Below are 25,746 nucleotides of genomic sequence, written 5' to 3' on the forward strand. Positions count from 1 at the left end.
AATGAAATGTTGTACTGACATTTATAGTTCCTGGATCCAAATGACTTTGGTGATCCCCCCTGACTTTTCCGCTAGCACCACCACAGAGTGGTTGCTAGTACCACCACAGAGTGGTGGTACTAGCAACAAACTTGTGGATCAATGTCCATGAAATGTGACGCACAGTCAACGTTCAGGATGAGTTTTAATGACGCATGAGATGTATTGATTTATTGATCTGGTGCCATTTTGAGGGTAAAAATGCAAATGGACATTCCCATCAGTCTTGGCTGTACCAAATGTTGCTAAACATGCTAAACTAAGACAGTGAATATGGTAAACATTATACTTGGTTAATATCATCATGTTGGCACTGTCAAAGCCTCACAGAGCCCCTTGCTTGGCTTAGAAACTGATTTCAGTGGGGAGTTTGTAAAAACTTTAGTATTTCCAGAAGAGTTTTTCTCCAAACTAGGTCAGCGATGCCTTGGTCCAGTTAGACAATGGCCCCACTTGAAGAAGAACTTTTCAGTCTTTGTTATTTTTTTTAAATCCTGAAATTACACCGACCCAAGACATCAACCATCGTGGCTTTATTTGGCTAGGTTTGCAATTTCAAACAAACATTTTTTCTCATACTCTGGATTTTTACTCAACATTTCTTTGAGACAGTGGGCTGTTTGTTTCATAAATCCTTAACTCTCCTTTTCCATAAAAGACCAACACTGACAATGGCTCGCCTGGATAATATATATTTTTTATTTCAAAAGTGTTATTCACATTTGTCTGAAGAAAAAAGTGATGATTTCCTCAGCTCCAGTGGTTCTGATCAAAGTAACAGAAGCCCTTTTTGTCTCTTATACCCATGTGGGCCTCTAAATGAAAGACAACCCGGGCTCAGATCCAGTGTCCTGGAACAGGACTAGTAGAGTGACTGTTCTGGGCTGGCAATTCATAGTAAAGCTTGTATTGCGAGGTTGGGGCTTTGCATGTCTGCGGGTATTGGTTTCCTCAAATAATGGCAGAATAATGTTCACATTTTCACAAAATTCAATTAGATTGTATAAAAAAAGATCTTATCTTCTAGAATAAGAGAACAAATGAGTTACAGTCAGAGAGATCTGTGCTGTAGAATAGACTTGCTGCTGAAATTTCATCCAAGCTTTAAACCCTTTGGGACTGTGAAGCAAAAATATATTTTTGTCAGTTGACTATTGACCTGCAGGTGTTGGTGTTTTGCCACTTAAGCTCTACCAAAACAATGACCTCATCCTGAAGTGTGCTTTTTTGTTCCCCCAGCTTTGGTTCAACGGTGTAGGTATCAGCTTTGAACATTTTTCCATATGTTCCTTCTGTCACATGCTAAAGTGGCCTTTTGCACCCTGCTAACAAGCCACCACCACATGTGCATTAGTGCAGAGCTTGGCACTCTGGCAAACGTATACTTCCCCAGTTGCTGCAAACTGCAGAGCAGGAATAAGCGACTCAAAACAAGAGGCCTGTCTGGGGATGCAGTCGGGTGATAGGGTAGAAAATAAACATAAGGGGCCGGTGATATCTGGAATCTGCCATCTTTCTCTAATCAGTTTACCAAAGGCAAACATCAAACATAGCCACTGGCTCTGAATCAGGGTGAGGCAGAGCAGATGATTGTTTTATCAGCTGGAATTCGCAGATATCTTTGACTGCATAAGTGACTAGCTGGAGGAGCTCACCGCGCACAAACAGCTGGCGAGAGCACAGTGTCAGATAAGAGCAGAACTCATACACAAGACAAGCTGCACACACAAAGCCAGAAAAGTTTTTATTTAAACTTTCTTTGGGGCTCACTAGTCATTTTCTCCTGGGAGTTTTCCTAATGTGAATACATTTGATAATAAAACTAGAAGCATAGACTGTATAAAAATAGTGAATATAGTCACCAGGATGTCACCTGCTGGTTTGTTGACTCCAGTTTTGAAACCTTGAATTCTGAATTTTGGATGTCGCCAAATTGGTTTATAACCGTCACCATAGAGTTTTGTTTTTTTTACAACCAATGCATACACAGAATGAATCGGGAGCCGGAATGATCCTACATCATCACTGAACACTTGTGCTAGCCAGCTAGCTAGCTTGGTTAGCAAGGGCCAATCAGTATTCAAAACGAACAGCCAACTCCTTAGAGTGTCTTTAAGTCCAACTGAAAACTGAATAAGACAATATTTTTCAAAATCATGCCGTAAAAAAGAAGACTTGTGAAACAAGCGATTGAGACAATCAATAAAGGAGGTAAATAAATCAAGTGAGAAGTATGGTTATTTTCCTATTGACTTAAATCTAAACTGATTTCTTTTTGCAACCAATAGGGTCGCCCCCTGCTGGCCATTGGAAAGAACACAGGTTTCAGGCACTTCCACATTGGCTTTATTTTCGTGGCCAGAGGTCGCTGCTTGGGTAGAACACTAAAAGCAAAAGGATGAAGGAAGGACTTCACCAATCACAAATGTAACATTAAACTCCAGTTAATTTACAGCCTCTGTGGCTATTGAAATTGAAGTTATATTACAAAGTATTATTTGTGCCTACCTACACAGACATTACCAATGAAATTATAGCACCAACAAGAACCAAAAAGTAAATATTGCTTTGCAGAGATTGATTTTAATTCCTATTTGACTTTAATCTCATGAGTGATTAAATGCTGCTGAACCAGTTCCCCTGCCTCGACGCTGTGCTATTTTCTTCAGCATGTCCTGCCATTCTGCCATATCACTCAAAGATCACTATCCAGAGCCCCCGTCTCACTTTGACGTCTTTCCAGGCTGTTTTCTTGCAGCTTGGCGTTGAGCTGAGTGCAGACTGATTACCATCACAGTGCAGGGGAAAGGCTCCAGGTAGCATCCCATCGCACTCAAATATGTGGGTGGCACTGATAAGAGCGGTCAACAGGCTTTGGTCCGGCTCTCCTTCCCTCTGTACACCCTCAGTGATCCAGAAAGAACCAAGATCCAGACAGACAAGACACACGCACATACTCACACATCAGATAACACAGTATGATTGGTCCCAGGCAGTGTGCCTTTCTCCTCTTGGAGCCATGACTTTTCAGCTCTGAGCCAGCCTTCTTTGTTTTCAACTTTTGCAGTGTTCCACGGTTTAGCATGCAGAATTTTATCTGTCAAGTTGTGTGTGTTTTTTTTTAAACTATTTTTATGTTGTTTATTTAGAATAAGTAGTATACGTCTTCTGAAAGCTGGAAACCCAAAGATAAATTTGAGATGCAATTCAGCACTGCATGTCAAGTCATAAATCTGCGATAAACATTTTAGTTATAAAGGCTTGGAAAATTATAGGAGTATATGATTGCCATTTCCAATACTTCATTATGTTTTATAGGATGATCATAAGATTGATGGCACATTTTTGGGGTTGATGCCATTTGTTACACAGATTTGGTGCTGAATTTAAACATTGTTGACCACTTAAGAATTGATAAAAAGATCAAATATCCCTTCAGAATATCAGATTAAGATACCGAGACCTAAAGAAACAGCATAGAAAAATGCATACTGTGCAAAAACCTTTGCATTAAGTGCATTTTTTGGTGATGGAAGGGTGAGCCCTTTTGTTATGGAAACTGCTGAGAAACCCTTTTATTGTCAATATAACTAGGAAAGCCGAACATCCTCTGAATTCTCTAGGTCTCTAGTTTGTGATTGTAAAGTTTCACAAGACTTCATTATCCTAGAAGTCCCATAATGTTTCAATATATGGTTTGACTACAATGAAATGCTACAATGGGGAGTAACATCATCACACATGAACAATATTGGGCTAATTTGATCCACAAAACTCTCATTCCCAATTTATGCAATTCCAAGACTGTTTATGGACTCCAGTAGGCAAAAACATTCAAATACAATAGGTGAAAACAAGACATTTGTAAAACAGCATGGTTTTTGTCCTAAACTGCATGGAATTAGCATGAAGTGGGCATGTCTGTAAAGCTTGTGGTTACCTATAGAACCTATTTTCATTCATATAACTTGAGGTCAGAGGTCAAGGGACCCCTGTGAAAATGCCCATGTCATTTTCAGACATGACATAGTAGGTACCTATGGATCATTAGGCCTTCTTGTTCCAAATTATACCAATAACTTCACTTCACTGCAGCTTTAAACTTGAGCCTGCTCCAGTCTCTGAAAGACAAAGAGTTGGCCAAGGATGCCGACGTCCTCAAGGAGCTTGAGAGGTTAAAATATGGTTGTTATTCAGACATCGTTCAGTGTGTCTCTGTTTCATGTCATGGAATACATTGTGCTTTCCTTGATTATTATTTCCTGGGAGGGCGAATGTGTGCCTAGATTAGTCCTACTTTTAGGCTAATTAAAGGATGTTTGGGGTTTTCTCTGAACCAACAGGGATCATCAGGCACTTAATCAGCTCTGTCAATAAAGGAAACTGCAAGGACACTGAGCTGCACTGATACTGAGCTCTGACTGCAGAGCGTCTGCTGGTTACACTGTCGGGCACGATATTTGTCCATAAAGTATTGCATTACAATGTTGATTCACAGTGTTTATGGAGCACACTTGAAACTTAGTGTGATTTAGTTGCCTGGAAAGGTCATAAAATTGCAACCACATGCTCAAGACAGGACAAACAAATCAAGCATTACAATTACACTGTCAGGAGCATCAGTGCTTTCTAAATCTAACCATGTGGCTTTGTTATACAATAAAGACTTGTGTATGATTCATCTTTTGAGTTCCAGTTGGTGCTGTGTTTGTTGTTGAAGCCGATTTAGAGCTTAAAGTTCAAGCTGTATTGTTTCTTTTTTAACATTTCCATTGTTTACACATGCTACCACCACTAATGGTATGCTCTGTGACGGGCCTTGCTTATCCTGCTACAGCTGTCGTCCCTTGTGTGGAGTGTAATTTCAGTAACGTGATAGGTCTAGACAAGCCCATGGTTGCTGGCAAATGTGTAACTGTAATGGACACTGGACCTTCAAATCCCGGTGCCAGCCTCCCGATAATCAATCAGGCGTGGCCTCCCGTTCCCGGCAGACCCTCTCCACAGGATCCCATGAAGGTAACTGCAAGAGGGACAACTCAGCGCCACCTGATCCTTGCGAACACCATTAGAGGCACTTTGATGCCTGGTGTTTCTGCACCTCTTCTCTCCACACCCTGGCTGTGTGACAAGGTCTGTTGCTAAGCGCACCAGTCTTACCAAACCTCATGACGGCAACTCAGTGGGCAGAGATGAACACCAGCTGCTGTCGAGTCCTGATCATGGCTCATATTGTGCAACCCAGCTCTAGTGAAAACTGAGCTCGGTTTTATCATTGTTTACCTGCTAAATCTTGGATAATAGCAGATAAATACCACAGTTTTCTCTTTTTACCATCAGTGCCTCTTGGCACTTCCTCACCTCAGCGCTCTGTTTATGCGTGTGTTTTCAGGTGACTCACGTCTTCTGGAAATGTTTCTGTCTGGGTTCTTTTACAACTCTCTCACTTGCTCTCATTCTTCCTCTCTCTTCCATCTCTCAAAGCCAGGGCCTCAAAGCCAAGCCAGGTATGATTATATCTTGGTTTTTTGTTATTCTCAGAGGAGTGATACGCACGCTTTTTCCACAGTCTGGACGAAGGTGGAAGCAAAAATGCAAAAAAAAAAAAAAAGTAGAGCAGTGAGCTTCTGAGTCGCTGATTTGTTTGTTTGGATCACCATCCAGTTTGCCTCATAGATAACTATTCAGTAATTTCTTCCATTTTCTTCTCTCCAAGGGACTTTTTAATGATTTGTGCAGCACTTTCATGGACCACATCACTAAACACTCGTTTGTGTTGCTCTTCTCCAGGGCGTACATCTGTGGAAGGCTGATAATTAGGCTTTGATGCTTCATGTTAACTCTGTCTGGGCTGTCGTTGTCCCTTGTTAAATAGCTTCATGCAGCATCACAGTGACAAGTCTTTGAACGCAGAGTAGAGCAGAAGATAAAACTCACACTTCACTGGATTGAATAGAGATAGAAGCTGATAGGAGCATACAGTGTGTGTGTTTGAGAGATACAGAGAAATAGTTTTCATGTCTTTCCTCCTGACAAGATAATTACATTTATTTCTGATCAATGAGGAAATTGGTATAGCGATTATTGTCTATGAATTAAACTGCAGACCTGTATTTTTATGGTCTGTATAGCACAAGATACTGTGGGCTTGTTTAGGTTCAGGTTTCATTCACAGCAGTTGACTAAACAATTCAGTTGCTGTTGTGGAGCTTTAAATCATATCAAATCATGTTTATCAGCAGATGTCCTAAAATTGTAGATATACATTTTTTGTAAATAATAATGAGCAATTAAAAGGGAATAGTTAGTTTTGGAAATAACTATGTGTTTGGGAAAAACCGATACAGCCTAGTATTGTGATATTTTGTGTGGCAACTGGGGGAAAAAACGTAAGAGATTCGGTCACTCTGCTTGGTTTTAAAGCATGATTTTTTTGTCTGCATTTTAATATTTCAATTTGGCTTTTGGCATTTGGCAAGTCTTTTTATGGTTATAAAACTTATAGAACTGTTTTTATGGCATCATGGTGGCTAAAATGTTGGTGACAAATCTTCCACACCTTGATAACTTTTTGAGTTCATTAAGTTGATATTGTTATTATTTTTGATAGGCCTAGCTGCATAACTTTTGTACAAGTTACATTGTCCACAGGTGTGCATTCACTTAAGTTGGACTATTTAGACTCCAATACAAGTATTTATGATGTCATGACATGTTTTATGACAGTGCTGGTCATTCTTGATGATCCCATTTAATCCCACTGCAATAAAAGTAATAGAGAATGAACAGATTGAAAACTGAATCTTGTTAGATAAAAGACAGAATTTTCCTTTTGAGACATCTTATATAGTTGGAAAAAAGTAATAAATCTAAATCCATGCTATCACAGTCCTCAGGGGGGAAAAAACTTGCAAAAATGTTTCAAATTGCAGCAATATTGTATTCTGAAAGTGCAGTTATTTGCTTCCTTTCTGAGACTTAAATTATTTATATGAATCATCTATACTCAGCTGCAGCTAATCACTAAGCATAGCATAAAGAGAAACAGCTAACTGTCTCTGTCCAATGGTGACAAAATCTGCCTGCCTGCTCACATTATACCTCAACATTTCTCTTGACTATTAGTGTTTTTTGAGGGAAATACATACTTCAGCTCTTTCTTGACTGAGCCAGGGATTGCTGCTTGTGGCCTACCACTGTGACCACAAGATAGGTAGATTAAAACCTTCTTCTGTATCTGATGACCTCTAATGATTCTGCACTTCAGCTGTTAGTGCCAACTGGAGCTTCACAGCACCAAATCTGCAGGCAAGAGATTTTAAGGTTAAAAGCTCAAAACATGCTTGATGTACTTAAAAGGAAGATTCTGAATACTGTGGACTATCTACCAGCTGTCAGTAATTTACACTAATGAGCGAGCTCGTTAGGAAATCACTTCACATTCAACCACTTAACGAGCCAGCTCAGTGATCATCTAGTTTATCCAGGGAAAGACAACCAATCTGTCGGCCTTTTTGAGCAGGATAATTACAGTCGACTTTTTCCTCTTTCAAAACATCACGATGATACATAGTTAAGTTTCTTTTTTTTTCACTGTCTTTGGTGTAAATAGTTTAGACACATGAAAGTGAATAACTCACTAGTCTGACAACAATAACAAAGTCAGTATGTAATAGCGATTTTGGGGCTGTAAGGCTTCACAGAAGTCACCTTTCGGTTCATTCCCTGGTTTAGGAGTCACAGTTTGGTGTGAGTTTGGTACAGCAGGAAATAATCCAAATGCATTAGACATGTTTCTTTTCTTTTAACTTGAACAGTCAGAAGTGCAGGTGTGAACAGTTCTCATTATAAAAAACAAGGAATATTTGAAACACATATGCATTACACTGAACAAATACTTTCCCAAAAGGAAACAGGCCTTTTACATAAACCCCACCCTGGTGACGCAACTCGATTGGAGTGCTCTGAGGATAGTCCGTCCTGGTCAACAGTCACACCAGGAGCCGGGGGGGCCTGTCCCCAGCCTTTTCAAGCCCACCTAGAGCCGGTCGCGGCACACTGCCTCACAGCCGCTGTGAACCACAAAACCACAGGGGTGCATTACTTTTACCACCGCGGTCACAAAACTTTGAACAATCACAGCCCAAATCGACTGAAACAAGGAGAAGAACAGAAATGCATTGTACCAGAAAATGTGAATGGTTTCCATTAACATGAACAATGATCTCCATCTTGATAAAATACAATCTCATCCAAACAAATTATCAGTTTAAATGTTCTCTACAGTTTCTCATGGTTCATATACTCCTTTTATTAAACCGTCAACATATTTTTACAATCACCATCAACTCAACTCCAGATTGTTTGTTCCATTATTAGCTTCAAAAGACCAAAGGCTGTAAGTGTTGAGAAAAGTGAAGGGCCAATATGTTTGTGAGCTGTAACTGATGAAGTTACTGTAGGGGTCGTTTTTTATCATATAAAACATAAATCCTTGTGGTTTGAATTAGTGATTTACACTGCTGACACTCAGGATGGGGTTAATGTGATTAGTCTGGGAAAACAGAGGAGAGGAAGTTCAAAGAATTAATGTCAGACACACCATCAGACCCTCTAGAGAATCACTTCTCATCAAAGCTGGAGAGAACAATTGAACAATTTTAACAACTCTGGCGTGATGGCAATGTTACCAATTATGTAGTGCTATTAATGTGTAAAGAGGACGATGGAAAGCCAGATCATCGTCAGAGATGATCTCAGTGCATGCTCAGGATATGAACCACCTGACCAGATTTGGCCCAAATGGTGCAGACAAGTCTGAAAACAAGAAAACAACACGTAAGGTCCCAAAACATCAAGTTTGTTTTCCCCATCTCACTAGCAGACTGTGAAAATCTATTTTAATGGCAGTCTGAGAACCAAAGGCATAGTTGCGTGCTGTAGAGATGGCAACAGAGACCCCGCCACTTTCTATTTTTTTTCCTCTGTTAACAAAGACTCCACTGTGTGAAAGTTCAGATCCCGCTGAGGCTACATATCAGAGCTAAGCAAGTGCCTTTTAGGGAGAACACAGCACGCTGGCTTTGTGAGTTTATCAGCAAAGTGAGTACATAAACAACCACAAAAGCCTGATAAAGAAGAACAATCTACAACATTATAGCTCTGCAATTACGCCGGGATAGTAACTGATATTTTTGGTTATATTTCAGCGAACATGAGGATATCAAAGCTTTGATACTTGTACTGTGCAGCTGCGTGAAATGGGATCATGTGATTTACTGTGAATTTTCTCTGTTTATGCCCTTATCTCTTCTCTTTTACTGTGTGTTCCTTTATGTGACTTCAATCCCTTGATTTTGCCTTTGCCTTACCAGGTTGAGCTGCATCTGAAGCCCATCCAGTCTTTGCTGCGCCACCTGAAGCCTCTGGTCTTTGTGCTCCACTCCCCCCAACCACTGATCTGGAAGATCAAGACAGAGAACCTAGCCCCGGGCATTAAACGAACCTTTCATGTGAGTCCAGCATCACGAAAAGCCTTTAAATCCTACTTCCTAAAACTGTGTATTCATTTCCTCACGGGCTAAACCGTACTCCCGTTTCAGTAGCCTTGTTCTCTGGGGCAAATATTTAAAGTGATGTAAATTAGCAGAGAAGGAGGCCTTTCCTCATACAGGTCTCTCATGATGAGGCTGCATGCATGCAGAGTCATTGATTAACTCCTGAAGCCCAAGCAGTCTCAGGGCGTTTTAATTGTGCACCTGTCTCATTTGACTGACTGTGGTCTCTTTTTTCACTCTTATATATATTAAAGTCCTTACTCCTGTACTCTATGGAAACAGTGCAATCATGACTAGGCTAATGGGAAGATGTCAAAAATGTCTTTTGTGCAGTTTAACATGGTTACAAAGACAGAAATGACAAGAACAAAAGAAAAAACTGAGGTTAAATTTCTTTAATAATTCATTTTACAAAAAATTATAGCAGATTTTTGCCTATAATTGTTACCAATATTGGAAAAAATGGGGTCTCCACATTCTATACATATTACACTTTGCTTTCAAACTCTCTGCTCTGTTTAAAGAGCATGCATTACTATGTTTTTGTTACATTGAGGAACACAGAAATGTTTTTCACAGGATCTATTATTAAACACTTTATTTTCGGGGAAATTTAAAACATGTACAATTCAATTATTTTTGATGAAATATCATGATTATAAGCTTTGATTTGGTTACTCTCAGAAATGTCTCTCATGATTCGTCTCTGAAGATAAGGCCTGTTTTTACAGTTTCAGTCTTTGATAAATAGTGCAATTTTGTTAAGTTGTTTTGAATAAAACATACTTTTTAAAACCTGCTTTTTAAACCGGGGTTGAGAGGGATAATCGCAGAACACTTACATCATGATTCATTACTGCATACTTATTAAGCTACAGCTGTGCAATCTTCTCAGAAGTGTGCAGACAATTTCTCAGCATTGTATGATAAACTAGTTTTAGATGAGTAAAAATGTAATCAATATGAATATTCTTTGTTTCATATGAAATCATTCAGGATGCATTGTGAGTTCCAATTTTTTTTTATCATTACTTATTACATTATTACCATCATTACCAAACTCAAACCAGTTTCACTCCCCTGCGATGTGCTCTGTCAGCTTTATTCACACTCTATAACCACATGGCTGGATCCCCCCGCCTCCCTCTCTCCTGTTAACAGTCCTGTTGATAGCTTGGCAGCTGTTCAAATCAGACAGGGCGTATCCGTATACCACGAAAAACCCCTAACAACGGGGAATGTGTGGTAGCAAACACAAAACCACTAAACCTCTGCTGAGTAAGGAGTTGATCACCCTGTACAATTTGCTGAAATCCTGAATTATATTGCCAATTTGTTTGGAAATAATCATAATCTTAATGATTGAGCTGAAACTGATCCAGATGTGTAACATCAGCAAGACTCAAAAAAGTGGTCATCACTGACTTAAAGTGAGAATATGTAGTCTTGGCAGAACAGCAGCCACTGATGATGATGATAGTTGAATTAGCCTGAATTTCAATTAATCTCCAAGTATTCTCATGATTTCATGTTACTTTTCTGTGGCATGCTGAAATGAAGTGTAACAGGAGTGCAAGTAGAGCATAGTCATGAAGCCAGCAAAAGTTATGTTAAGTTCGACAGCCAAGTTTGCGAATATTGGCTAAGTAAGTACATTTTATCTATAAAACAGGAAAAAAGTCACAAAGTACTTTACAAGGGCATAAAACAACATACAGGCAAATACAGAAAAACACAATACAACAGGAAAACACAATTAAAATCTATTCGTCTAGTTGAGCAGGTACATACAGTCAACTAAATGCCTGTCTAAACAGATATTATCTTAATGTAACGTGACAGTATGTCCCAACAGCGCTGGACTATCATGTTCAAAACATATTAACATATAAGCAAGTTATGGCATAAGATGGAAAATGTTTAAGAAGAATCTGTGCGTTCTTTGTAGGTAATGTCGTCTTAAGCAGTTGGTGCATTGCTTTAAATGTTGCTGCTGCAAGGAATTATGGGACGGTATGATCTGCTTTTGTTCTGCAAAGGATTGCCCAGTGTACCACATGCAGTGAAGCACCTTTCCTTAGCATTTGGAGAGTTTGATTAACTCTTCTCACGGCTGCCACTGAGATACTTCTGGATCATTTCACTCAGTTAGGAAGCACTTTTTAAGCACAAACTACTTCAAGACTACAAGATTAATGATTTGAGAAATAGTGTGTTTATTGTGAATGATTAAGAAGGTGTTTTTTCCTCTTTTAAAAGTTACATTTTCTCACTTCAAAGCTTTTCAGCTCTTTCAAATTAGCTCACTAGAAATTAAATACTTATTGAGAAGGAAGAAAATAAAGTTTTGGTGAGGGTTATCTCAGTGTACTTGGAGCCAGATCCCCTGGAGAGCAGGCCTTTTTTTAGTAAAGGTACCAGGGGGCCTTGCTGGGAAACTTAATAAGAAATGTAAAAATGGACCGCTCCAGTGCCCACGTTCAAAGCCCTGTATATCACATGAGAAAATCATACTAAAATGAGACCCAGAAGCCTCAGCCTTGGCTTAACTATACTATATTGCGATGAAAACGTTCTATGCTCTGCAGGCTTTTTCTGTATTTTTGGCTTCCCAGATGTAATCATTTTCAATTGTATGTTAACACCACAGCATTCTCCAAGAATGCAGTATCAGGTACACAAATGATTGCCATATGTGGTCCTGTGTTTTCTTGCTTACCTCTCATGCGCCAAACATCCTGCCGTGAAAGCCAATGTGACATGGAGAAAAACATTGGTGGAATTGCAAAATTCCTGCGTTATGCACAGGCTCATCTATACACACGCACACACTTTATAGAAAAAGCCTCATACTCCGCTTACATATTCTTTTTATCCCAGAGTTGCATGCATCTTAAAGACCATATGGAACTTTTTTAGGCTTCTCTGACAAAGTATATAAAGTGAGTCATTGCTAAAAATGGTTTTATAAAGGTTAGGGTTATGGATTTTACTCATCTTGCATTCAATTGAATATTACTTTCAAGAGGATTTCTTAACCATAAAACCTTTTCAGGTCTCTTATCATTTTCTCGTGCTTGAGTGAGTTCCTAGCTTACAGATTAATACACAACATGAAGGCATGAGGACTGAGCCAAGTACTCCTGTTAGTTATTATTTCCTGTAAAGAGATAAATGGTCTTGTGTCTAAGGATACTGTTGCCGTTCATGCAGATGGATGTGCATATTGCCATGTATTTTTCTAAGCTGTGATAATTTGTGGCCAGTGAGATGGGTGTTTCTGTAGAGACCAGCAGGTCAGCATCACAGTAAATGTCTCCCCCTTGTCAGTGGTGGCAGACAGAAAACAGCTGACAACCATCATTAAAGCCTGGAGTCCAGGCAGAGCTGTTGCTGAGCGTCTAATGATGTTGGACGCCGGCATTTTTGCAGAACAAGGAGTTTTTACTTGTTAATCTCTAATAAAAAAATGCTCTGCTCTGAATATATTTTTAAAATGATAAGGTACATCCTGCATTCGAGTCCTTTCAGAATATTTTACAGTAGCTACACATGCTTAGCTATTTATCTGCCTGAGACAAAACTGAGGAATTAGCTTTTTCTGCTAGCCCTTCAGTATGATACATGTCTGACACATGATGATTTTCAAGTGGGGCGAGGAGAGATAAAGGGGATCTTAATGGTGAAGAAGGGGCTCCCTGCAGTCAGACAAAGCTGAGCTAATGTCTTTGACTGACTACAGGGTCCCCCCGCTGAATTAGGTGTTAAGTATTTTGTGTTTGAGTGACAGCACTGAGCCTTCTGGCAGTGCAGAAGTGGTATCTTATCCACCAGCCTGACTGCACATGGCAGGAACCCAGAGGAGTCCCAGGTTCTCAGGTTCTGTCCACAGTGACACCTCCTTAACATGCCACACAAGTCAAAGACTACACAACAACCAACAAACTTCTCTTTACTGCCAAGATTCACCTTTTTATTCATAAGAAATTGCAATTTAAAGGGATAGTTTGGATTTTTGGAAGTTGGGTTGTATGCAGAATTTACCCACAGTCGATGTATTAACTGCAATAGATGATGGTCTGCGTGTTTTCAGTTTGGAGGACCAGAAGTGCTCCAGGCAGGAAACGAATGAATGTATTGCTGCAACAAAACATATTGTAACCACCTCAACAAAGGACCACCCTAAAAATATTATACCTGTTTATGTGTACTTTATATATTTAGAATATGTCCACCGATTTTGTTGCTATCCACAGCCATTTGGCTCTACTTTTTCCCAACCGTGTTCTTACGCATTCTGACCAAAACAGCTGATCTGCAGCAGTGCACGAAGCATATAAGTGCACTTATGCGTAGGAACATGGACGTTCTTCACTTGTGCAAAAGTAGTGCCAAATGAAATGACTGTATAGCAAACAAATATACAACAATATAACAATACAGTCATGGAAAAATTATTAGACCAACCTTTTTCGTCAATTTCTTGTTCATTTTAATGCCTGGTACAACTTAAGGTACATTTGTTTGGACAAATATAATGATAACAACAAAAATAGCTTAATTTAAAAATTTTAAAAAAGTTTAATTTAAGAGCTGATATCTAGCCATTTTCCATGGTTTTCTTGATAATAACCAAAATCGTTATCAAGAAAACCATGGAAAATGGCTACATATCAGCTCTTAAATTACACTCTGTGTACACTCTCTATGCCTGAGCTATTTTTGTTGTTATCATTATATTTGTCCAAACAAATGTACCTTTTGGCATTAAAATTAACAAGAAATTGAAGAAAACAAGGGTCTAATAATTTTGTTCCATACCAGACTAAACTTGTATCATCATTTAATAATAATCTAATATTTTTTTCCATGACTATATATATATATATACATATATTCGAAATATAGTGTACACATAAACAGGTTATCACCAGGGCATCACTAAATCTAGGTTAAGAGTCTCCGCTGTGAGTGTGCTGGAGACAAAAGTGACATCATCACATATTTTGCCTAATACAAGAAGTCTCTGCAAGTTGTTGTGGGGGTCTTGTTTTTAAAATTAGTAACATTTGAAAGGGGTGTTAAACATGCGCTTGATGACTGCATACATGATATCATGCTCAAAGACTGCAGCTCCAGGCCGAAGTCAGTCCTTACCAGTCGATGGTCAATGCTGAATAAGGAAACACACACTGTTGGCTGCTTAGCTAACATATGATCTCTTATATTAAAACGGTATGTTTTCTCTTTTTATAAGAGAAAAAAAGACTTTTAAGATGAGGACAAATGTTTGGCAAATGTAAAGCTATTTTTTGGGTTGGCTGGGGATGCTGGAGGGTAAACCTACCCAAATCTAATAAGGAGCAGTACAGAGCTGGTAGCATTAGCCTAAACTCTAATAGCAGTCAGGATCAGATGTGCTTGTCATGGTTGTTTTTTTATGTCACCTGTAACCACACAAACTTTTTTATAAAGCTTAACTACCGTCTAAACTCTTTAAATGTTTGGATTTCACCATATGGAGCATATGGAGTTTGGCATGCCTGCCACACTTAGTTATGCTGCTAAACTATGATTGGACAATGGTTCAGGGGAGGGGTTTAGTGAACTTTCATTTAAATTAAAATCTTCCATCGGGCCACAAATGTACATATGCAGCATAACCACAGATGCAAAAATCTTAGTTTGTTGGTGGCACTGCCAGTTCCCACACTTCCTGATCGTCTCAGGTGGAGAAGTCAAGGCGGTCAGGTCCGAGAGTAACAGAGTCAAGCGGGACTGGTTTTGAGCTTAACACTTCAGAACAGAAACCCACTGCCAGACCTCCCTCACTCTGCCGTTCCATTGGAGAGGCTGTTTCCTAGGGCTAATTGGACTCTGATTCGGGCCTGCCAGTCCTTGTTTCCTGGTCCCAGCACTCTGGGCTCCGTGGCCACAGATGGGCTGCCTGGAAAAGCTTCAGAGCTGCTGAGCACACTGTTGCTGTTGGCCACTGGACCCTGCCGCCTTTTAAAATGCCAGAATCCAGACTTTTGTTGTAAAACATGTATTCCGCAGTACGCCTTGTCAATCAGCAGCAGGCAAGAAACATCATGGGTCTAAAACGACGTGAAATATAAACATTGAGATCAGGCCAAATTTTATTTTACCAAGGGACACTAGGATTCCGAGTGAGACACATGTGCAGAGTGTGCTGTGTTGACTTTGTGGCCAAGTGTATATATTTCTTTTTGATGGTTTGTGGGGGGGTTCTCTGCTTGAGGCTTGATCTGGATCAAATGTTTTGCGACTGTGGATGGAACAACACTATAAAGTTGTGCTCTTGGCTTGTGTTGCCTATTGTTTGTTTGCCAAACTTCGCCTTTTCACTCCTGTATTTCTTTCATTAGTTTATGGCTTGTATGAGCTCTTTTGCTCTCACACACACGAGCGCTCTCCACAGCGTAATTGTTAATGGAAACCATGGGTAGCCACTATTGGTTTTTATTTGGAGACAAGAATGGCAGAGGAACGCTCCTGAGTGGCGCTGTGACATATGGTGTTGTTTTCTCCACAGCAGAGCGTGCCAGTTCACAGGAACACACGCACATTTGCAGCGTGATTAGCTCCCCTGTATCTCTTCAAGAGAGATGAGATCAAATCAGCCACAAAAGCATTTATCACATTAATATCACCAGAGAGTTATTGCATGCTCATAATAATCTATCAACCCCTTTCTGCACTTTCCATCCCCCTCGTCTGTTTGTAACACCTCCTAATTTCTAAACAGCCTTTTGCGATTTCCCAGGCTCAGGGTGTTGCTCAGTGGAGGATTACAGCTCAGTGATAATTGATCTCAAACATTTGGCATGCCTTCCTTTTTTTTTTACTGCTCATATGGTCGTAATATGTTCATGCTAAATTGGCCGTGTAGCTCACTGGCAGATGTGCTGCTATCATAATAGATTATGAAGTGTTATCTTAAAATTTAGAAGAAAAGCATTTTAAACAGATATTGTACTGAGCTAACATTATATTAGAGAAGACAGTAGTGTTTGAGTTGTTGCAGGAACATGCCTGCCTGCAAATACCATTACAATCATAAGTACATGAGTTTCTGCCATTATGAACATGAAAGCATGAGTCTCAGTCCCCATGGTATGTAACTAACTTCTCCTCTACATTCTTTCTTTGCACTCAACTGCCAAGTCTGAGGAATTCCTCTAAAGTCCCGGTTACATCCATGTATTTTCACTTCAGAACACATTACAAGGCCTTCACAGCTAACACAATCTAGTCACTTTTTGGCAGTAATAGCAATAGATTGCTTAATAAGAGATGAGCTCTATTTTCATATAGTAAAATTGTGCTTTGGTTGGCATTAATGTGCTGCTAGCAGCTCAGAAGAACTCCACTCCAGACAGAAAGCTTTGCACAAAAGATTGGGCCTTTTCACTTAATGTGAGTACATTGGCAACAAAAGTTAAAGTATTTAGAATATGAACAGCTTATGTTATTAGAATGCACTAGGATGGGCGTTGCCAACTGGATTATCTATAATGTTAACGATCAATTAATTGATTATTCGCTATATTTTTATACATACTACAGTATGTATTAAAACATGCATACATGGGCAAAATAAAAGATATATATACAGTACTATGCAAAAGCCTGTTTTGATAATGGATGCTTTTATTTTGAAAGGACAAAAAGAGACTTCCTGTCGGTCATAAAACTAACTCACCTGAGGTGATACTGTAAAAATAACAACAAGGAGTTCAATGTTTTATGTTTTAACCCCTGAAGAGGCATGAGGTTAGTTTTCACAGTAATCTTGCATATTTAAGAGTGCTTTGTGTTTAAATAAGTTTTGGATTCAATTAAACCTAGTGATTCATGCTAGCAGGGTTTGATGCAGTAAGCTAGTTTTGCTCAAGTTAATACTGTTGTATTTCTGTGTGTTTTGTGATTGTTATTGCAACTTTCAGTTTGCAAACTGTAGCTTTATCCAATTTAATTCTCAGCTCATTGGCTTATTGACGTATGGCCGCAGAACTGAACGCTCGGCCGTGTTTCAGTTCAGTGATACTGATACGCAGTCATAGATAAAAATTAAAATTAAAAAACACACAGATCGATTCAAAATTCCATGTGATCGACCAAATTCTTAACAACCATTAATCAATCTTTGATAAATTATTCCCATCCCTTGTACACACTATAGTATTTTAAATTCACATATTCTACTTATTTATATAGTCCACTTAAACCCACAAAGTTTTTCTTTCCTTTTCTAGCTCTTTTTTTTTTAACAAAATGTGGCAATTTTGGTGATCACAGGTGTTGGCGTTAACCAGGGGCAACCAGATGCAATAAAATACACAATAACAAGCAGACTGGATCAAGTGAAAAAGGCAAATAAAAATGTTTTAATATTGCCAGACATTATAATAAAAACAATGTTAGTTAGTTATAAAAACAATCTGTCAGTGTAAGTACTTTTAGTTGGTGTAGATTAATGGTGCAAGATTGCCCTGAGTGGCTGAGTTTCATGACTGCTTGCTGCAGCAATTTTACAAATTGTGGTCCACATTAGTCACTTAGACACAAAAACATGAGAAAATAGGATCCAGGTTGAAAAATACTGAAGTTTCCCTTTAATAAAAGCTCATGAATACAGTTCAACTCTTCTTTCTCCTGTCAACCCTCATTTATTAGCTTGGCATTGCCGGACAAGTTTCCTCAATGCGTATGTCTTTGACTTCGGTTTATTTTTTGATTTCCAAGGAGCGTTATCAACAGGCGCTGATCAAAAATGTCCCTGTATAAACTTCCAACCAATCAGAGCAATGAAGTGTGTGAGTGACGCATGCGAGCTGGGCGATGCTTTGGTCTGTTGGCTGAGTCACAAACTTTCACAAATTACAGCTGACTGGTACACTAGCATGTGTTTCTGAAAACATTTTTGTTGGGAAATAGGCAAGACAGTAACAATCTTTATTCATATTTGATCAGCATTGCCTATTTCAACAGTTTGATCTGATTTTTATGAGTTGAGCTGGACGCCCCGTGTAAGATAAACCATTGTGACAGGTGAAATATGTCTCAATGGGAGAGTGACCAGACTCACCTGCTGGAGCATATAAAACATTAGCTCAGCAGCTTCAACTGGTTTCTTGGCGATTCGTTTATATCTTCAAAGTCCAATAAACATAAAAATACCAGTCTTTATTTAAACACTGATAATTCCTCATATCTTAAAACAAACAAATGCAAGCAGGGTTTGGAGATTTGTTTAAAGAAGATTAGTTAACATTAAATCCTGGTGTTTCGTCAATTATTGAAAGTGTCCACGCTGTGCCAGCTGTGTGTAAAGTAAGCAGGATTCTGGAGAGATATGAGTGTGATCTTCAGAAGAAAGGAAACACATGTGATGTGATCCACTGAAAACACTGAGGCGCTTATTCATCTGCAATCATTTTTATTTATCTATCTAGTCTGGAGTGTGCGTATGCCTCTGCTTACCAAAGCCACCCCCTGTTTCTGTGATAAGAGGTGGGCTGCAAAGGCTTTAACTCAAATTCAGTTTAGCATAACACAGCCTCTCCTCCCACCTCGGCATGTTTGTTTGGTGCCAGGAAACTACCAAAGGAGCACACATGCAAAAAAAAAAAAACTTGAGGCAGAGGAAAAATTGCATAAAAACCACATTTACTCTTGCACTGGCTTTGCCTCTGCAGGAAAACAGTGCCCTAAGTATTTTGGTTCTGTCAACTGAGCATGCATGGGTTAGACAGAGAGAGAGAGAGAGAGAGAGAGAGAGAGAGAGAGAGAGTGAGAGTTTGTTAAAGCCCAGAGTGGGTCCCTTACTTCCCTGTTTCAAATTCCTGAGGTTTTCAGAGCACTGGAAGGCCTGGAGCTAATTTGGCTTTCAGGCTTTCCCCTCTAATTCTTTGCGACTAATTACAGTCGTATTCCTGCAATTAAACTGATAAACTCTGCTGAGCTTGGCAAGGTTACTGGAGAACCCCCAGCCCCTCCTCACTGGCCCAGGGCACCACCTCTTCGCCATCTTTCTTTTTGTTTCTTCTCGCCATAGTAAACACACTAAAAATAAAACCAACCTGAATTCTTCGACAGAGCCTGTCTCGCAGGCCCCAGTATTTACTGCCTCTGGTGACAATGCCAGGAACATCGAGAAGAGCGTCCAGAGGTCAGACAGATGTTGCACATGAGGGGATTTAAACAGTTATGTCTGAAAAACCTAAACACCCTAAAGGGATATTATCATATTATCATTTAGGCATGATTGCAATTTAGGGACAACTTCATAACATCATCACAGAGAAGTGGTCTTACGTATTCCTCCTGGACTCAGATGGATTTAATGTTTTAATTGGGCCTGCCAGCACTGTCTCAGCTCATGCATACAGATAGGATAACCAGGGAGAAAGAAAAACAAGCGTAGAAATAAAACGAGGTAGTCTGTCTAGACCTTGTGCTTGGACTCATTTTGGTCGTTCGGTAGGTTTTTCAGCACATGTGAATGTCTATCCCTCTGAAATGAAGCATATGGGCTGAGCTCCATTAAGTGCTAAAGGGGTGGTCCCTCCTCAATACGACCCTGTCAAACGCAAATCAGCACTTCTGTGCCCTGCATATTTTAAAACCCTCATTTTTGGCTTATTTTGTTTACATTTCACAGCTGGATTCAGCATAGCAACCACCACTTTTATCACTGTAGTATTCAGGATCTATGACCAAATACTGTGTCTCTAGTTTGACATTCTTGCCATCGCCATCTCATTTTTATGAGGCCAGAAATTTGCATATTGCAGTAAAATATTATAAAATATATGCAAAATATCAGGTTATGGTGCAGTAAAATATTATAAAATATGTGCAAAATATCCAGTTAAAATGCAGTAAAATAATATTTTTAAAAAACAGTTCAAAACATTTTAATTGAATATATAGTACAATCACTTGTAATATTTTCTGGTACTGTGAAATAAAATTATATAAACCGTGTTAGAAGATTTTGGCCATATTTGCAAACCCCTAATAAATATAAATTACTCATGAGGAAATGTCTACTGAGGTAATAAATCAAGTGAGAGGTAGGGTCATTTTCTTTCCAAAGAATTGGACTTGTTTTTGTACTTCTGCATTGGCTTCACTTTTCAGGCCGCTTGTTTATGACATGCAAAAACTTTTTTGTCTGAATATTTTACAAACTGTTTTTTTATATGCTCACAGTTTAACGTTAGCTTAAAAAATGTAGTCGTACAGCTTAAATGTTTGTGTGTTTGAACTGTTATGAATGTTGAGCCCACCTACTGGCTGTCACTCATCCTTTCTCAACTATTTGTGTCTTCTCTGTTATCCCCTTGTGGCCATTTTTGAAGCAAAGCTACACATTTAGTGATGACGCACTACAACACAGTACACTGTATAAACACTGGATAGCAGACACCTTATTGTGTCGAGGAACATGTGTAAAAATACACAGAGCATATTTGTAGAAGCTTTGAAATAACGGCTGGGATGGTGTGTGAAGGATGGGTTTCACCAATGTTTAGAGAGCAGGTTTAATTTTGGAACGGCTGAGCTTTTTTTCACTCTGCCTGCAGGTTCTTCTTCTTCTGTTGACTTTTATGTGCATATCCTTCTCAACAGGGAGGTCACCGTTTGCTGCAATGTAAAATGTTAAACTGAGATACAGAAGATTAGATTTAATTTAAATAACTCAACTGAAATAGATGCTAGAAGATGAATCCTGTATTTCAGTATTTACAATCACAATAGCACAGCACTTAATAACCTGTTATCACTGGTGCTCTTTTTTCCTCTAACATTCTTGTGTTTTCTCCTATTCAAGGTGTCTGAGGGCTCAGAGGTCCACTTTCAGCCGGGAAACTTCTCCCTCTCCTGCCAGATCCAGAAGGAGACCCTTCCCCATGGCAATGAGCACCTCCTAAACTGGGCCCAGAAGAAGTACAGGGCAGTCACCTCCTTCTCGGAGCTCAGGATGACTCAAGACATCTACATCAAAGTCGGAGAAGGTGTGTGCTAGATTCCCAAAATTCCCAACATCGCTCTAGGCCCCAAAACACGCCTCCCTCTTCCCTTCAGCTCCCATAACTTTACTTAGCTTTTGTGTTTGAACCCTGGCTAGAGGTTTACATGCAAGACTCTGGGAAAATAATTTCATTCCTGCAACAGGCATTCACTTCTTCACTGTTTAACAGGCTACCTGTGGTAACTCTGAGCTGGAGCTGCTTACAGCTTATGTTGGAAATCATTTACAGTTTTTGTTTTTTTTTTCACTTTTGACTAACCTGGTCTTTCCTTATGCTACTTTTCCTCCCTATTTGTGATGCATGGGTCAGGGTTTTTAATATACACCCACCTGACCCGTAAGACTTAGACAGACTTTATTGTCATTCAAGTTATACATAAACAAATGTACATTTAAATGAAAATTCGATGCCTTGGTCAACAGTGATTGTATTGTGGAATGCAACAAACTCTAGATAAATATAGGTATAAATATAAAAACTATAAAACTGTAAAAATGGAAAAATATATATTGCACTGAAGTGTAGCAGCAAAAAAGTGTAGGCCTACTGCATGTAGAAGTATGAGAGGCAACCTTCAAAAATATGCATCAATCAACCACCTGAACCGAACTATAGCTGCCAACTTTTTGCACAATAATACCATAATTATCAGACTGAAGACTGAGACAGGGGCCTTTCACATCACGATGTTGGCCCGATGGACAATGCAATATGTGCACAGTTATTTATGAATATGTTGACTTATGCCTATAACCTAAAGGTGCCCTGTGGGGTTTTCTTGTAAACAAACAAGTTATGCTTATAAGTATTTTCCTGCAACACATTGAGTGCATCTTTGAGGTCTAACAAACATATTGATGCATTTATTTTGGTGTAAGTTACTAGCTACGCTGATTTTCTGACTTCCTTCGCAGGGGCATTTGTATGCTTACTTACAAGTCACCACTACTAACTGTCAATCACCATAAAGTGTGGAGGACTGTGTATTGCATTGCCCATCTGCTCTCACACATGCATGTACATCTTGATCAGGGGCAGTTCGGGCCTAGAGGTCAGGAATTGGGCCTATAACGGAGACTCGCTGGTTCGAATCCCTGGGTTGACAGATTAAGGACTAAAGTGTTTAAATCTTAATCTAGTTTTACAAACCACAACTTCTTAAAAAAACTCCAAAGGGGGCCTTCAACATAATGAACAACATCATCAGCATCATAATGTGTACTTGAATAACCAAATGTCTTTGTTTGAGGATACTTTGAGACCATTTAGACTTAGTTGCTGTATGTATTGTATGTGTTATAGGATGTAAGTTCCATTATAGAAACTAAAATATGAAGCCATTATAGTGATTTGACCCAAAACTATAAAACAGTTTGCTGGGTCTAAATCTCTCCACTCCACCAAGTTGACTGATTTGCCTGGTATCATGACAGCGTTTTCTCAGTTAAAAAACAATGAATCCAATGAGCTACACTAGGATTCTATAATTAGCCGATCATTGCCTAACACAATTGTCCACCTGTGCACGTACAAAGATGACGTGTATTTTCAATATCGGCCAACATCCTATTTTGTTTTTACCCCACTCTACTTGTAAAACCCTGGCAAAATCAGTATGTTTCCATGGCAACGCACAACACAGATAAGTTGATTAGAGAAAAATCTTATCTTCCTGCTCCGGAAACTAGTTGGAGTGGAGGCAATGTCAGACTAAAGATGGAAATAGAGTGTGACAAGTTGACAGTTCTATCTGGTATCAGCAAATAAAACAGGCAACTTGGTATTTCAATTCAGTTCAATTTTATTTATAAAGCCCAGACTCACAAATCACACATTTGCCTCAAAGGGATTAATGACAGACTGTACAGAGTACTACACCCTCTGTCCTTTGACCTCACAGCGGAGAAGGAAAAACCCTTTATTTAAGCCTTTGGAGTGTTAATTTGGTTTGAGACAGATGCTGGAGGGCATACATAGGTTGATCTAATGTCGAGTGGAAAAAAGCAGACCATCGTTTTCATATTTTTCCAATAAATAAGGTGAAGTTGGGAGTGTGTCTGATGTGAGGAAGCACTGTGGGAGCCACAGGAGGCTATGATTGATCTTCACACATGTTTCAAGCTGCAGACTTTCGATTCTTCATTCTCCACTGGCCGGTCCGTTACAGCCCATCCAACTTCACAGCGTATCAGCTCTCAGACAGGACATCTTAAATTTTAATGAGCATCTTTCACCACATGGAAATAAAACAACGCTCATGTCTGGAGAGAAATAATGGCTCCACTACTGCCGGTGATAAGTTCTGTCTTTATGTTGTTGTGGAGAGCAGAGTGGTTGCTCAGCCTGCAAGCGTTTGGCTTGTGTCATTAGGAGGCTGTGGTTTTGGCAAAAGCCCAGAGTGCCATGATGTTTACTTCAAGCAAAGAGCTGTAGATTTCCACTCCTTCGCATCATCGGTAGTGTTTCATGAAGATGGACAGATCCTCACTCTGCTTCCTAACCAGGCCCGTACTCAAGGTCTCCCCCTCAGCTCTTTAAAGTGCCACAAGGGTTCCGGAAAGGAAGGTGCCAACCTTCAGTTTACACTTCATCCGAGGCTCTGTTTGCCAAATAAGGAAGCAGCTGTCTTGTGTTTTCTCTGAGTGCTGAGAAGGGGTGTAACTTTTCACATTCTTAAAGAACTTTCTTAACAGTTAACGGATTTTTGAACCATCATTAAGGTGGAGGAAAAAACACAAGAAGGGTTGATTAAATGTGTTTATGAATATTATTGTCCTGCTATTGTGGGGGAATTCTGGTAAAAAACATTGCTTAGTTTTCCCACGTAAAAAAAAGAAACCTCCCTGAAGATAAGATGACAGGTCATGCCAACCAGTGCACGCCCGACCTCATGCAACGTAGCTCTGGTCACAGTTAGTGCTGAGACAATGGGAATACCAGCTGCAGGGCTGTGTAGTGAGCAGGGAGGCTGTTCTTCAGCTGGAACAGCTCGGTCAAAGCAAACATCCACCCTACTGACGTCTCCCTTAGCAGGACATTGGATTCCTCCCAGAAGCAGGGGGTGCTGTTCCGTAGCTGACCTCATGCTCTGACCTCCCTGTGGTGGAGGGGTAACAAAAATCCCTATTTCTCCTTTGGGGGATCAAAATATCCTCAGGAAACCCCCAACCAGTAACACAAACATCTCTCCACTTTCAGATCCACTGTTTTCTGACACCTGCAAGATTGATACCAAGTTCCTGTCTCTGAACTACCTGGGCGGCTACGTGGAGCCTCAAACATCAAAGGGTTGTGTCCTGTCTGGACCCGACAGAGACCAAGAAGTCCACATCATTGAGCTCCAAGCCCCCAACTCCAGCAGGTGAGCAGCCAAAAACCAAGAAAACATGTTGTCATAGTTTATTTTTGAGGTCAAGATGCTCTCACTAATCTCTCTGGAGTTTGTTTTGGATGGAAACTCGCATGAAGGCGGGTGGGTGGGGGGTTCTTTTCACTTAATCGTGCTCTTTTGAGAAAGATATTTCAAAACTGGGTCTCAAAGTCCAGGTTGCCAGATAATCTCCTCACTCCCCCAGTGGAGTGATTATTCTGTTTGCCCAAAAGACTGCAAATCTGGGAACGTGTTGCACTGTATCTCACTCCAGTGCTATCTGGTCTGTAGTGCACATGTATGCTTTTTTTCTGGGAACGCGTCCAGCTTTTTAATTAGTTGGCCAGACACAGATAACACTACGTAGACCTAACTGTCCAAAATTATTTTTCTCTCTGCAGTGCTTTCCAGGTGGATGTCATAGTGGATCTACGGCCTCTGGAGGACGATGCCCCGCTAAATCGTGACGTCGTCCTGCTGCTCAAGTGCGCCAAGTCTGTCAACTGGGTCATCAAGGCCCACAGTGTGATTGGCAAGCTGGATGTAGTGGTAAGCTTGCAACATGACAAAAGCTTTTCATTCAGGAACATCTTTTTTTTCTCCCTTTACAGACTTCACCGCTGAGATGTTATATCGTCTTATCACACATCACAGTGGCTCATGAGTCAGACAGAAATGTCATCACTTTTCACCACTGACCAAAGAATTTGTCACC

The 25,746-nt window shown here is 39.8% G+C and overlaps 1 protein-coding gene across 1 annotated transcript in view; it reads left to right on the forward strand.

Annotated features, from left to right (window-relative positions):
- The window catches only part of tgfbr3 (transforming growth factor, beta receptor III), an 89,714-nt gene that overhangs the window by 33,063 nt on the left and 30,905 nt on the right, over positions 1–25,746 (forward strand). Inside the window, exons 4-7 of the mRNA XM_059341102.1 lie at positions 9,414–9,551; positions 21,460–21,643; positions 24,860–25,022; positions 25,433–25,580. Coding sequence (XP_059197085.1) covers positions 9,414–9,551; positions 21,460–21,643; positions 24,860–25,022; positions 25,433–25,580 — 633 coding nt within the window. The remainder of the gene's footprint in view (positions 1–9,413; positions 9,552–21,459; positions 21,644–24,859; positions 25,023–25,432; positions 25,581–25,746) is intronic.

The sequence above is a fragment of the Centropristis striata genome, chromosome 9 (genome assembly GCF_030273125.1).
Source record: "Centropristis striata isolate RG_2023a ecotype Rhode Island chromosome 9, C.striata_1.0, whole genome shotgun sequence".
In the NCBI taxonomy this organism is placed as follows: Eukaryota; Metazoa; Chordata; class Actinopteri; order Perciformes; family Serranidae; genus Centropristis; species Centropristis striata.